At 34.1% G+C, this 13,866-nt stretch overlaps 1 protein-coding gene across 13 annotated transcripts in view; it reads left to right on the forward strand.

Moving 5' to 3' along the window:
• The window catches only part of Camk2d (calcium/calmodulin dependent protein kinase II delta), a 328,288-nt gene that overhangs the window by 265,238 nt on the left and 49,184 nt on the right, over positions 1-13,866 (forward strand). For 6 of the 13 annotated variants that reach the window (XM_023701887.1, XM_023701889.1, XM_023701894.1 and 3 more), the window contains exons 9-13: positions 3,086-3,180; positions 5,944-6,066; positions 6,821-6,904; positions 7,309-7,351; positions 10,558-10,595. In XM_023701887.1, coding sequence (XP_023557655.1) covers positions 3,086-3,180; positions 5,944-6,066; positions 6,821-6,904; positions 7,309-7,351; positions 10,558-10,595 — 383 coding nt within the window. Of the gene's footprint in view, positions 1-3,085; positions 3,181-5,943; positions 6,067-6,820; positions 6,905-7,308; positions 7,352-10,557; positions 10,596-11,926; positions 11,960-12,934; positions 12,983-13,866 lie in introns of those variants that run through there. The other 7 variants (XM_023701888.1, XM_023701891.1, XM_023701895.1 and 4 more) reach the window with 4 other exon arrangements.

The raw sequence follows: 13,866 nt of genomic DNA on the forward strand, positions 1-13,866 counted from the left end.
GGTCTGCTCTCTAGAATCTAGAAAGAACTAAAAAACACTAGGGCCCCAAAATTTAAAGACCCAGTCCAGAAATGGGCATCCGAGATGAACACACACTTCTAAGAGGAAGAAATTAAAGAAGCAAATAAATATATGAAAAAATGCTCCACATTGCTAGCCATTCTTGAAATGCAAATTAAAACCACATTGAGATATCATGTCACCCCAGAAAGATGGCTATCATAAAGAAATCACCCAACAACAAATTTTGGAGAGGCTGTGGGGAAAAAGGAACCCATCTTCACTGCTGGTGTGAATGTAGACTGGTGCAACCATTATGGAAATCAGTATGGAGACTCCTTAGAAAAGGTGAACTGCAAATCCCCTTTAAACCAGCTATTCCTCTAGTGGGAATTTTCCCAGAGGATCTGAAATCATCATATCATAGGGATATATGTGTGCCTATGTTTATGGCAGCACAATTTGTGATCGCCAAATCTTGGAAACAACCAAGATGCCCATCACCTGAGGAATGGTTGAAAAAGATGTGGTATTTTTACACAATGGAGTATTACTCAGTTATTAAGAATGATAAACTCCAAGCCTTTATATTGAAGTGAATGCCACTTGAACATATAAGTGAAATAAACCAGACACACTTGTGTAAATATCGTATAGTCTCCCTAGTATAAGAACTCAAAAGAAGAAATACAATAGAAAGATATAATACAAGTAAAAGGAAAGCAGGATCTCAAGGACTAATCAAGAGAGGGAAAGGAGAAGAGCTAGGAAAAAGTTTTATGTAGAAGATGAGCAAGGCCATGATCCTGAGAATCTTCAGAAGATTTTTTAATGTAGTAGTTAATTGGAAAGATTCTCACCCTAACTATATATACTGATACTTGTGAACTAAGCTACTGCACTGCACATGGTAATTTGCAATAGTAGTTTCATGTTTGGAGTGCCTGTTATTCTAGTCTTCTGACAATGGGCTGCTTGTCATGACATGCCAGTTGCTGCTATGATGTCTCTAGGGTAGGTGGCTGTTCAAGAAGAAGGGGGTGTTGAATGAAAGCAAGAGACAGGAAAAGGAATATTGTAGGACTGTCCTGCTTCAAGGTTGTATATGGTGAGATTTTTGGATTTATGTGCAAACATGAGAAGTATAGAATTCTTTATTTCTATTTTTAAAATAGATTCTAATTTTTAAATGTTTTTATCATATTCTGTCGGGACATAAAGCTCAACATATCAATACTTGATGAAAAATACCTGTTCCTTATTATGCCTAAGGTGTTTGATATGCAGACAGATAGTGAGGTTAAGCTTAACACCCTAAGTTGTTTGATAATAACAATAACCTTGTCTTCTGAATGGTTAACAACCTAAGTTTGCAGACCAAAATTAGAGAAAAAGAAGGACTGCAAGGAAAGCCAACATTTTCACCCTAACCTTCTAACGTCAATTAAGACTCCGGACATATGAAAACTTGTAGTGTAACATCATGTAACTTGGTAGTGTCCCAAATTTTCTGATCAAGGAGATTATGTGGCCAAAGAGGAAAGTGATCGATGATGTAGAATGTGCCTAAGGAGAGTCACACGGGGAGAAAACATTCTCTCAGGCTTTCACAGAGAGCACATTGGCCAAGCAAGGGCCGTGACTCATCCACATGGCTGACGCTGACAAAGGTTCTACAATCTGAGGTACAGGATCTCAAGATAAATCCTGAGGGGATTTCACTGACCTTATCAGACCCAAAAGCTACAACTCTTGTTGCGTAGGTCCTGCTTTACCTTGGTCTTAACCATCCAGTAGAAGAGTATGAAGATGAAATACAGGAAGGAAAGCCATGCTGTTAAGTTGAGCTGTGGGGGACTCAGGTCACAATTTCTGACATTGCCAGTTAAACAGAAGACCTAATGCTATTATGAGCTACTGGACTCTTTTAGAATATTTTGCTGAGTTTACACACCTATAATATTCCAATAACGGAACTTCACAAAAAAAGGGTATACAGATGAATGTCCATTTTGTATCTGTGTATTCAAAGTGATTAGGATAGATATATAGTTACATTCTCTTAATGAATAGAATGATTTGTTCTAGTGGTGTTTGTAAATAGGATATCAAGTCCACATCTTGTACAGCAGTTAACCACTAAGAAGAATGTATGCAGTGTGTTAGTTATTGAAACTGTCCTAGCGATTTGATTTGAAACTGTCTCATTGCTATTTGTTTATCAATAAAATTATGAAAAATAAAAAAATAAAAATAAAGCATTAAAAAAAACACTGAACATATTCAAACTTTTTTCTTTGACATTGGTCCCTAGACAATACAATATAACAACCGTTTACATTGCATGGTATATTATGTATAATCTAGAGATGATTTAAAGTATACCTGAAGATTACATAGTTTTATGTAAATACTAGACAATTTTATGTCAGGGCCCTGAGAGCAACAGCTTTTTGTGCCCATGGGGCTTGTTAGAGCTAAGCCCTTGGAAACACAAGGGGACAATGATTGAATTACCTGTTTATGAACAAGATACCAAGTCATGTTACAATTGTGTTTATTGTTTTGAATTTCATGTGCAGTTTCATCATCCTCTTCCCTTTCATTTTCCTCTTATACTGTCATGTGGCAATGCTGGTTTTACTGTTCAGCGAAGAAAAATATTCTGTTTTTGAAGACTTATGATCACCAAAGAGAAAAAGTCTTATACTTTTGTATGTAATCCACATTCTCAGGGACCCTGGTTACTTAGAGCATGAAAGTATAATCAGGACACCATCATTCAGCAGAATATTGTAATTACCAGCAAAGCTATAACTAGGAAATAACAGGTTGTTATTAACATAACAGCCAACACAGGGTCAGTACAGCAAAATTTTGGAAAGTCAGTGGATGTGTCATCCAGAATGACAGCTGGTTTTCATCTTTGGTGTCTTCCCACCATGACTTTACAATTCGTGGTCCAGTGATATATTGTCAGAATTCTTAATTACGGGAACTTAACACAGTATCACTGTGGATGAGCAACTTTTAATTATTATTGTCCCTGTAACTTACATTGTGTTACTCTGCTGCTTTCCTCCAGGTGTCATTCTGTATATTCTTCTGGTGGGGTATCCTCCCTTCTGGGATGAGGACCAACACAGACTCTACCAGCAGATCAAGGCTGGTGCATATGATGTATGTAATAAATATTCTTGTCACTTAGATAAGGGTTTGACTTTTAATTGTCCAAGAGCCAGATTCCTTATTGTTCTTTTAACTATAATTTTCCATATTTCCCTTTTGTGTAGGAAAAGAGAAAGAGGTACAGAATATGTAACCTGTTCTTTATTTATTTCCAACTCACCATCTCCTAAAATTGAAAGGAAAAGAATTTGAGATCTCTGAGGAAAGACTTTACTTGTCAAAATATTCAGATATTAGCATATTTTAAAATGTAAAAGTTAAAAGACTTCTGCTTTAGAAATTATTGGTGATTCTTACCTGTCTGTTATAATTTTTAATTATATACAAACTTTGCCAGTGTTCCACTGTGTCAAGTAGAGTATCATTGTTTCTACTATGTCAGATCTTTTTCTTTTTCATCTAATGGGCTTATTTGCAAGCTTCCTTTTGAACAATGAGTTTCACATTTGAAAAATATTTGTAAATTAAAATCCTAATACATTTAATGAATAATTAGAATATCTGAAAACAAATTAAATAGATACATACATAGATATAAATGCATACACACACAACACACTTACATTCTTGAATATTGTCCATAATCTTAATAGGAAGAATTTACCTACTTTCTCCTGATAACTTTCTATTCATTAATACAATTTTCTCTCTTTAATAAATATGTCTTGTTTAATGACAGATTTGCTTTCCAGGAAAAGCATTGTTAGAAGATTTTGTTACTGTGTGAGCACCATAGAGTACACTTACACAAACCTTGATGGTATAAATTAATCACTCACTTGGCCTCTTGATACAATCAAGAGATGCATATGAGGCTGTTATTGCAGTAAAGAGGTGTACTGCTTTACAATAAGCATTTTTTAAGAAATGAAAGAAAAATCCCTAAAATAACAATAGAAACATGCTATAGTAAGCACATAAATGAGTAGCATAGTTGTTAAATATCAATATCAAATATTGTGCACTGTGCATAGTTGTATATGTTAACTTGTTACGTGACCAGCAGTGCAGTAGGCTTGTTTATACCAGCATCACCACAAACATCAGCAGCGTGTTGTGCCACAGCATAATGATTAGGACAAATTAGGTGATAGGTACCATGTTATAGACTGTCATGTATTCAGTCTATTGTTGACTGAAGCATCAATTCTAAAGCACATGCTTCTGTTTCTTTAAGTACAGTTCACCACATTCTTGGGCTTCACTTCACACATCTTTCTGGAAATCCATGTTCTGGGCTGCTTTTCATGAATTACTAAGCTGGGATATTGAAACACAGTCAGTCCTCCTTCTGAGCACAAAGTAAAGGCTCAGTGTAGAAATGATACGATTAGATATAGAAAGTTGTATTTATATTCTGTCAAGTCTCATGACCTCTTTGGTGTGTTTCTGTTAAAGTGCTAAATTTAGGTCAGTATATTTATCAATTATCAAGAACTTAAAATGTATATTCTTTTAATTTTGAAGCATTCTTTTCCATGAATAAGTGGACCAAGCCATGGTCCAAAGCTTGTGCAGTAGCCACTTTGACAGACTAAACCCAGCCCGTCTGGCCTGACCCAGCCTTGTAGATATACTGTGCGCACCACTGGGAAAATGGAGAAGACTGTGAGAAAGGGCCACTTTTCTGGAAATCAGAAAAGTGAGGGAGAGGGCCACCTTTATTCAGGCTCACCTGGTTTTTCTGTGCTATTTGGAGATCTACTGTGTGTTCAGACACAGCCTTCAGTGTATCTTCAAAAGTGAAAGCAAAGTTTTACAGCTGCTCCAAATAAACTTCTGAAATTGAAAAATGACACCCCTTAAACCAGCAAAACTTATAGGTATTAGTGAGTCACTGTCATTTTTCTCAGCTTTCACTTTGCCGTTGGTCCACAAGCTGCCTATTCTGTATCTACAGAAAGAGATTCAGTGACATTGGCATGGCAAATGACAATGGCTTGTTAGTCAAATTGTCTATAAAAGTTCATGAATTGGGAAAAGAACTTGATATTCTGTCATTTAGCAATTAATATTTTGTAAATTTATGGTAATTTATGAAGAATTATTTTTGCAAATATGCTGATTACATGAAAGCAATGTTAAATGATTAACAAAAAACTGTCAGGAAAGGGAGGATAATTAGTACATTATTTAATTATTAATGTGATCATGAATTATTAATGGTGTCATGGGAGCTGCTTACTTTCTTTGCACATTGGTGAAATTTATAATTAGTATGAATGTGAAATCCTGAAGTTCTAGTAGCCTCAGATTTCTCAGCACAGCACTCTTAAGTATCTACAATGAACAGGTCAATTTGTCTGGGACTCAGAGTTATTTTATTATGTCTGCTGTTGTGCTCATGAGTTGTGCAAATTGGTGAATACCCCTTGTTGAACATTAGCATCATGACTTCAGTGCATATGTCAAAGATACAGCTTCTTTGGAGTTATCCACTTGACTTTGGGGAAGATTGCATCAGATTTCATTTTCAGGTCAAATCAAAGCTATTTTGAGAGGAACATAATATTTTTAGTCTATTCTTCTGAATTTTGAAATATATTTACTATTACTATGTATTATATACACACGGTGGCCCCTTCTCAGTCTTTAGTATTTGTCCTAGATCTAAACTGAATATTTTGAATATAATTTAACTTATAAGAAAGGTAAATTTATAAAGAAATTCACTACCTATAGAATGATTAATATAGTTGGTTCTTATTTGAGTGTACCTATATTTTAACTTTTTGTAAATTTATGTTTTTGAAGTTTCCATCACCAGAATGGGACACAGTGACTCCTGAAGCCAAAGACCTCATCAACAAAATGCTCACCATCAACCCTGCCAAACGCATCACAGCCTCAGAGGCCCTGAAACACCCATGGATCTGTGTAAGCAACCCTTCAAAACTCACAGCAGATAGAATGAAAAATAAACTCTCCTTTAATATTACTTTTCAGAGATTTAAAATAACTCTTCCAGAAGGTATGAAACTCAAAATGAATATATTTTTGTACAGTATATTTTTTATGAAAGATGTTTAAGAAATTAATTTTATAGTGGTGAAAAATACCATTTTGTATAGGAAAATCTACATGGATTGATAATTATCTACAATAACACAAGGAATAATTCTTATTCAATAATTGGCATATCAATAATTGACAGACTCATGAGCAGAGGTTAAGATAGTAAAACCAAGATTGAACATATCGCAGAAGAAAAAATTAAATTATTTATCATTAAACAGCTTTGGGAACATGTATGAGGTTGTAAACTTGCATACAGCAGCATAAACAGATGATGGTAACAGTCTGAATATGCTTTAAAAGGACTAAGAATAGGGCTGGTGAGATAGCTCAGTGGACTAAGCACCTGCTTCAGCAAGCGCATGAATCAGGGTTCGATCCCTGGTCCCATGTGCCACGCCAGCCCCACTCAGGGGTGTGCTGAGCCAGGAATGAGTCCGGGCATGGTGGTACACACCTGTAATCCCAGTACTGGGGAGACAGAAAACAGGAGGATCACTACAAGTCCAACTTTTGTCCTGAAATATAAAGATCTGATAAATTTAAGGATGTGGTTATGCATAGTATGTCTCAGATATCCTCAGTTAAGCCTTATTTGTTTCTCCTTTTCTTCCAGCAACGTTCTACTGTTGCTTCCATGATGCACAGACAGGAGACTGTGGATTGTTTGAAGAAATTCAATGCTAGACGAAAACTGAAGGTAAGAGCATTTACGTTGTTGAGGAGAGGTAGATTTGGCAGGGTGAGGAGTCAACCATTGTTCTCAAAGTTTTAAGAACAGCTTTTCAGTGGGGAAAGGAATATGCACCACAATCCAGCCTGCAAGAAGCAGCTCCGGTCAGTGTGGCAGATGTGCTATGGTTTCTCCTTTCAGCAGAAAACAGCTTGGCAGTTTGAGAGCCTAAATTAGGCCCACACATGAGGACTGTCCCAGAGTCTTGAGAGACATAGGCCGTGGGCTCTCAGGAAGCTGCACAAGAAAAACAATCAAAAGTCCCCCTCTTGAAAAGAAAACTCAGTGATGAACACTGTTTATCCAAGACTGTATTGTAAGGTCAAAGATTTGCAAAGGCAACATTGACTTTTTTCTTATTTCTTTGACAGGGTGCCATTTTGACAACCATGCTGGCTACAAGGAATTTTTCAGGTACATATATTAGGACCTCTACATTCCACTTTAACAGTTTAAAATTTTTTTTAATCTTTTTAGAATTAAAAAAAAATCCAAATGGGAAAGCCTATCATTCACAGATGCCAAGTAGGTGACACAGATTCGTTCCACTCTTATAGCCACCATTAGCTCTGCTTCTAGTTGCCGTCTGCCACGGAGCCTCCTGAGAGTGCAAGATCCCAGCATGGCTCAGCAATGCCAGCCAGTCCCAGTTCCAGAGACTTGACACCCTCTTAGACAGGGCAGGTGCAGAACTGGAGAAAGGACTACGTGCTCCCTCGGTTTGAACCTCAACAGGTCAAACCTAAAATTCACTGATATTTCATGAAGCAGTAACTATGAATATGTTGTTTTTGATTCATTCTCATAGAGAGTTCAAATAAGTACGATGTTTTAAAGACCTTTATTGGAGACCCAGTACTCTTAGACCCAAGCTCTTTCCAAAATACAGTAAGACCTTAGCATGCTGTAAGAATGGCTAGAGCTACCGAGGCATCTAACTCAAAAACTTACACACAATAAACATTCCTCAAAACACTTCCATGGTGAAAATGTTTGTTATAGCCTCAAAGAAGCCAAACAGTCTCTTTATTGTAAAAGTCACTGTCTAAAACAGATAGAAGATACACATTATTTCCAGAAATTATTTGAGTCTTGAAGCTCCATTCCTTGATAGCTTATCTCAAAGCACTAGGTCCCTAAAAATCAAATTTTCATAAATACCAATCTTAAGTGCACAGAGGAACTATAGAGTAATTAAGCTGCAGTTGATAAAATTTGGATGTTTAGATTGAAAATAGTTACCAAAAATACTACTACTTTAGTACTCATGCTATTTTTGTGACAGTAATCTATAGCATTAATCTATTCTGCCTTTTTTTCAGTTCTATATTTTACAGTCTAAATGATATAGTGATAAAAGGAGATGAGTCAGCATGTCGTTATCAATGTTCCTCAACCAATTTCCAGCCATTACAGTTATATTCAAAAGTTACCTTTTACCTCCTTTCCATTTTAGTTAGAGATAATATGAACACCATAGGCTGTTATACAACAACAATAATGATACAATGAGCAGTGCCACAAATTAAGGGACTGTGTTGGTCAGTTGCATGTATTTTATCTGATTTGTTTAACGTGATAAAACCTCGTTGCTACTTTTGTCAAGTTACCTGTTTTGTAAACACTTTATTAATGTGGTTGTCATTTACATGAGTAAGTTCAATGCCATCTCATTACATATTAAGTAATAATACTGAATATTAAAAGATAAATGTTTCACCATGGCCCAATAACTTAGAGAATCACTATAGGTAGTGTGATTTATGTAGTATATATTGTTAATGGCAAACTAAGTTTTTAAAACTCAAGAAACATAATTGTATTGTGTTGAAATGTTAAATATGCTTTTAAGACATAAATTGGGCCTTTGTTAATTAATGTTTTCATCCATTTATGGAAGCTTTTTAAGTTACCTCATATTTTCCTTCCATCATCCTTTGAACTAAAAATTCATGACTAATATGTAAATTGTATATCATTTGTGAATGTTTTAGCATGAAAAACAAACTTTTGTTTAAGTCATTACTTCTCAGCTGAATAACATTCAAGTCAGTGACATTTTGTACTTAATATTGCGTTTTAGTTTTGAGTATTTCACTCATCCTATTTCACTGCCAAACATGCTTTTTAAAGTAATCTGTCCGTAAGTATATGGTTATAAAGTTGTTTTTATTTTTTTCTTTTCTCCCTGTATGTGGAATGTATTTCTTGTGAGGTAAGGTAAACAGTAACAAAAAGGGCTATTTCTGCATCGCCCAGGCCAAATCGCTGCTTACCCTAAATCATTGTCTTCTCTTTGCTTGCTGTTGCAATTCCAATTATCCTAAGTCTGCTTTCTAACCTATTAACTGCCATGGGATTTACTTCATATTGCTTGTTAGCTCCAAGCAAACAATATTTGCCATTATTAGCCAAAACAGTTAATTACTTAACAGACTCAATTGATTATAAATTAATATTCTGGTTGCAATAGACTAAATATAATTAATTTTGCATCTTTAAAATAAGTTTTAATTTTTTTCAAAGTGACAATCAATATAATGTCCCAATTCTAAAGAATATTAGGAAATTACATGCCCATGAAGTTTTATGATAGCTAGGTATTTTCACTTCAGATATCAACCTCCATTTTAATGTACTTAAGTAATGTAGACCTAATTAACATTATGGAAGTGTGTACCTTGTCTTGCATACTTGTGTATATTCTATACCTGATATACTAATAGTCATTGCTAGTTATATTATGTGTCTACCACCTTTGTACCCATGCATAAGTATATATTGTAAAAGAATAAGTTCACCTTTTAAGGTACTCAGAAATAATAATCTTCCTCCCCATAAAAAATAATTACATAAAACACTTTAGAATTTTCCTGATTTAAACATTTTATTTTCTTCTATATATTGGCTCACATTTATGATTTTTAGTTTTTCAGATTAAAGGTTTTTAAACTTCTGATTTTGAAGTTTAAATAATGCATAATACCATTTTTTTAAAGATCATATGCTACACATTTAAAATTTTTCCACTAGGTCAATATATCACATTTTGTTTTAGACACAATTATTAATATTTTTTTAAAATCTGAAATTATCAAAAATATAAAAATTATGTTATTTAGCAAGGGCAAATTTTCACAGGTGAGTTTTCACCCTCTACAGAGAGGGGCTTCAAGGATAGAACTGACTTTGCCACTGACTTGTAGTATGAATGAACATGTGACCCAATTTGTCAGCTGATGTCTCAAGACTGAAAATAACTTTCTGGATTACAAAAGGATAGTCCAGTTAAAGTTCCAGTATCCTTTTCGCAACCAAAACCCAAGTGGAAAAGTGTGCAATTTTATGCAATGAACTACATAAGATTTTAGTTCTAAATTTGTTGTGGCAAAACCAGAAAAGTGATACTGTATTTCAATGTCCTGTAAGCTTGCAAAACCAGAAAAGTGATACTGTATTTCAGTGTTCTGTAAGCTCGCGCTCATCAGTGTGACCTTGATAACTTGGCATATGTTAGCCATAATTGACACAGGTGGTCAAAGAGACAGTAACTTGTTATGCTGCCTACCTATGGGTTTCAATGGATAACTCGCTAAACTGATTTTGCTTTCATCTTGCAGCAGCTAAGAGTTTGTTGAAGAAACCAGATGGAGTAAAGGTAAGTTAAGCAGGTATTCTTAAGCCATGTCAGATTTTCAGATGCTGCATAATTGTACAGTATTAAATATAAGCCCTGTATTTTTGCAGCTTGTATACTTTTTAGTTCTTTATAAGGGATGCAGGTTGAAATATGAAATAATTAATTCACAAAGATGACTAATGTACACATGTGTACGAAGAAAAGTACCTTTTCAATTTGATTATATATTAAATAACTTTGAAAATTAATATTTATTCATGAAATTCCATTATAAGCTGAATATCTAAATCCCCACTATTTTTCTACAATTCTAAACTTCCATGGTTATCAGAAAAATTTATGAAAAAAAAATGCTTTTTCAAACAATCACAATATGTACTTAAAGGCTAAGAAAAATTATTAAAGCCTGGGAGAAAAAAAACTAGTGCATCTGAGAAATCAAACAAGATGACAAAATTCTGTTTGGGCAGTGTTTTGTAGAGGTCTCAATTTTTGCAATATTTGTATTACAGGTTTTAAAAACAGGTTCGACTTGCATATTCTGAAAAAATATTAGAAAAATCTTCCAAAATATGGGACATTTTGATTTAATTTTTTATATTTCTAATCAAAATAATACAACTGATTGTATTTGTTTCAAGAGATTACTTTTGATGGGATATAAACATAGATGTCCATAATAATGTTTGTTCTCTTTTCAGCATATCATATAAATGTCTTATTTTTTAATCTTTTTCTTTCTTTCCCAATGGCAGATGTATACATTTCTTATCAACACTTCAACATTCTTGGGAATTAATTAATACTTTTAACATTTGAAGTTGACTCAAAGTTGTCATTTCATACTGAAAATCTAGCATAGAACATCGTTTGTCACTTGTGTTCGCACCCCATCATTTCCTCACCATGTGTCTGTGTGTAATTTGGGAATTTCCTGAGCCATGGTGACCATGCACTTGGGTTCCTATTATGACAGCTTTTCCATTTGCCACTAGTTCTCTCAACCTGTAATTGTGTCTTTCTTCTGCTTAGTTTTGGACTTTCAATTTCAATAGTGAAAGTTGATGTTTACCTTTCTCCCAATATTGCCTTGGTGGAAATGTGATATTTTCAATTTTCCATGTTTTCTTCTGTACCATTCAGTTATGGAGAACTCAAGAGTTTCTTATGGAGATGCTGATTTTCAATACTATCCTTATATAGAAAGAAATATTTTCAGAATCTTATTCATTTAGCAAACTTAACTCTGTTCTCTTTAAAGACAAAATTATTTTGTACTCAGCGCTTTGGTACTTTTAATTCAACCGGTCATTTTTTTTTTTTCCTTTTGCTTTGACTGGTCAATTCAGAAAAGGAAGTCCAGTTCGAGTGTTCAGATGATGGTGAGGATCTCTTTCTGCCAGGTTTTTCCTCTGAAAATTCAACTAGAAATAAAATAGTCATATTTACAGTTAGTGTAAATGGAGAGATTATAATCATGACAAATCAGTGATCATGTCAAAATGATGTAGCCTACTTTCATGTTGATTTTCTCTGAAATTAAATTTTTAACTATCGAAAACGTTAAATCTTCATCTATATGCTGTTAAAGAATTTGACCTTCCACATAGGCAAAGTCGAATTTGTCTTTGAAAATAAAGGTAGCTTGGACAGGATATCATGTCTGCATCTTGTAGTGTGAACAACCACTATGAAGACAACAATATGCAATGTGTTAATTATTGAAACTGTCCTACTAATTGGTTTTGAAACTGTCTCTGCTATTCGTTTCTCAATAAAATTAATAAAAAAAAAGAAAAAGAAAATAAAGGTAGCATGACATAATAATGAACATTTACTTATAAATGAAGAGGTAGTGTAGGATTGTTTCATAAATGATGGTTATGATTACTAAAATAGGAATACTTCTTAGCTCAGACTATAATATTTCACTATGAAGTTTATAAATAATGTGAAAATGATCTTGTAGTAGTAGATCCATCCTAAAAGGAAATAAATGTTTTAACCTCAGACCTTAATAAATTCAGCACCCAAGAAATAAGGATACCTTATCTGTGTCTCATAAAAGTAATTCAGTGTATCATTTAAATGTCTGATTCAAGCCAGGTTTTATAGAAAAGAAAAATAGAATGTGTCCACAATGTAAAATAACTGCATTCAAAAAATAGTATAGTTGAACCTTTACTTGATATTTTTACTCTTTGAAAGGAAGATCTTCTAGCTTTTTACTTAGAATTTTTTCTAGTACTTGTAATTAATTAATATTGTAAATACTTATATTTCTTATAGTAAAAACAAACCAAAAAACAAAATCATTAGGCTAATTTAACTCATGTCTCTTCCACCTGGCACTAAAGGATGGTTTGCTTAGACAGCATGGCCTTCTTTGAGAGCTGGTGGTGTGTGTTCCCTGTGAATCTATGTGTGAGTGTGGGGCAGAGAACACTGTGTGCTTGCACAGACACGTGTGTATGCATAGGTACGCATGTGAGACCTTTTCACTAACATAAAGTAGTTCTTAGCAAGTACATCATAGGAAAACAATCTTGAAACAGAATAAACATATCTCAGAAAATTATTGTTGTTTGAATTTACTGATATAAATTAAATATAACATTTTAAATACACATGACACTGGGCCAGAGATATAGCTCAGAGGCATAAATGCCTGCCTGGTGAAAACAAGGTCCTGAGTTTGGTCCCTGATACTGGGGGAAAAAAATACACATGACACTTTTATAAGTGTCCCTGATCATTTGACAAGAAGCCAGCTAGTTTGGCAAGCAGTCTTCCTGAATAAAAGGTTATTTGTGTATATCCCTCCCCTTTTCTCATGTGTCTTACACTGACCTAAATACATTTTTTATCCCTTTTTAATAGACACCATTACCTTGTATCTCTTTTTTTGGCTCTTACACAAACTTTGTGTTAAATTTTTTGCGCTTTAAGGAAATGTTTGAAACGACTTACAAACTGTAGATCAATAGTGTCACATGTAATGAATTTTTCAATGAAGGAAAATTTAACTTCTCTGCATGTCACAGAGCACAATGTTACAGTTGTTTGAATAATGCTCATCCTAGTAATCACACAAATGTGAATGAATAGAAAACCATTACCTGCCTAAATTAACTTCTGCTACCTCTTCTTCCCAGTGCTAATTTCAATATAACCTCTAAGAATAATGCACAAAGTTTCTGAAAAACCAAACAATTATGTAATCATTTATTATGTCTTCTATGTGTTTCTCTTTAATCCCTTGAGTACATTTATACTTGTACTAAAATTT

The sequence above is a fragment of the Octodon degus genome, unplaced genomic scaffold, assembly GCF_000260255.1.
Source record: "Octodon degus isolate 3935 unplaced genomic scaffold, OctDeg1.0 scaffold00142, whole genome shotgun sequence".
NCBI lineage: Eukaryota > Metazoa > Chordata > Mammalia > Rodentia > Octodontidae > Octodon > Octodon degus.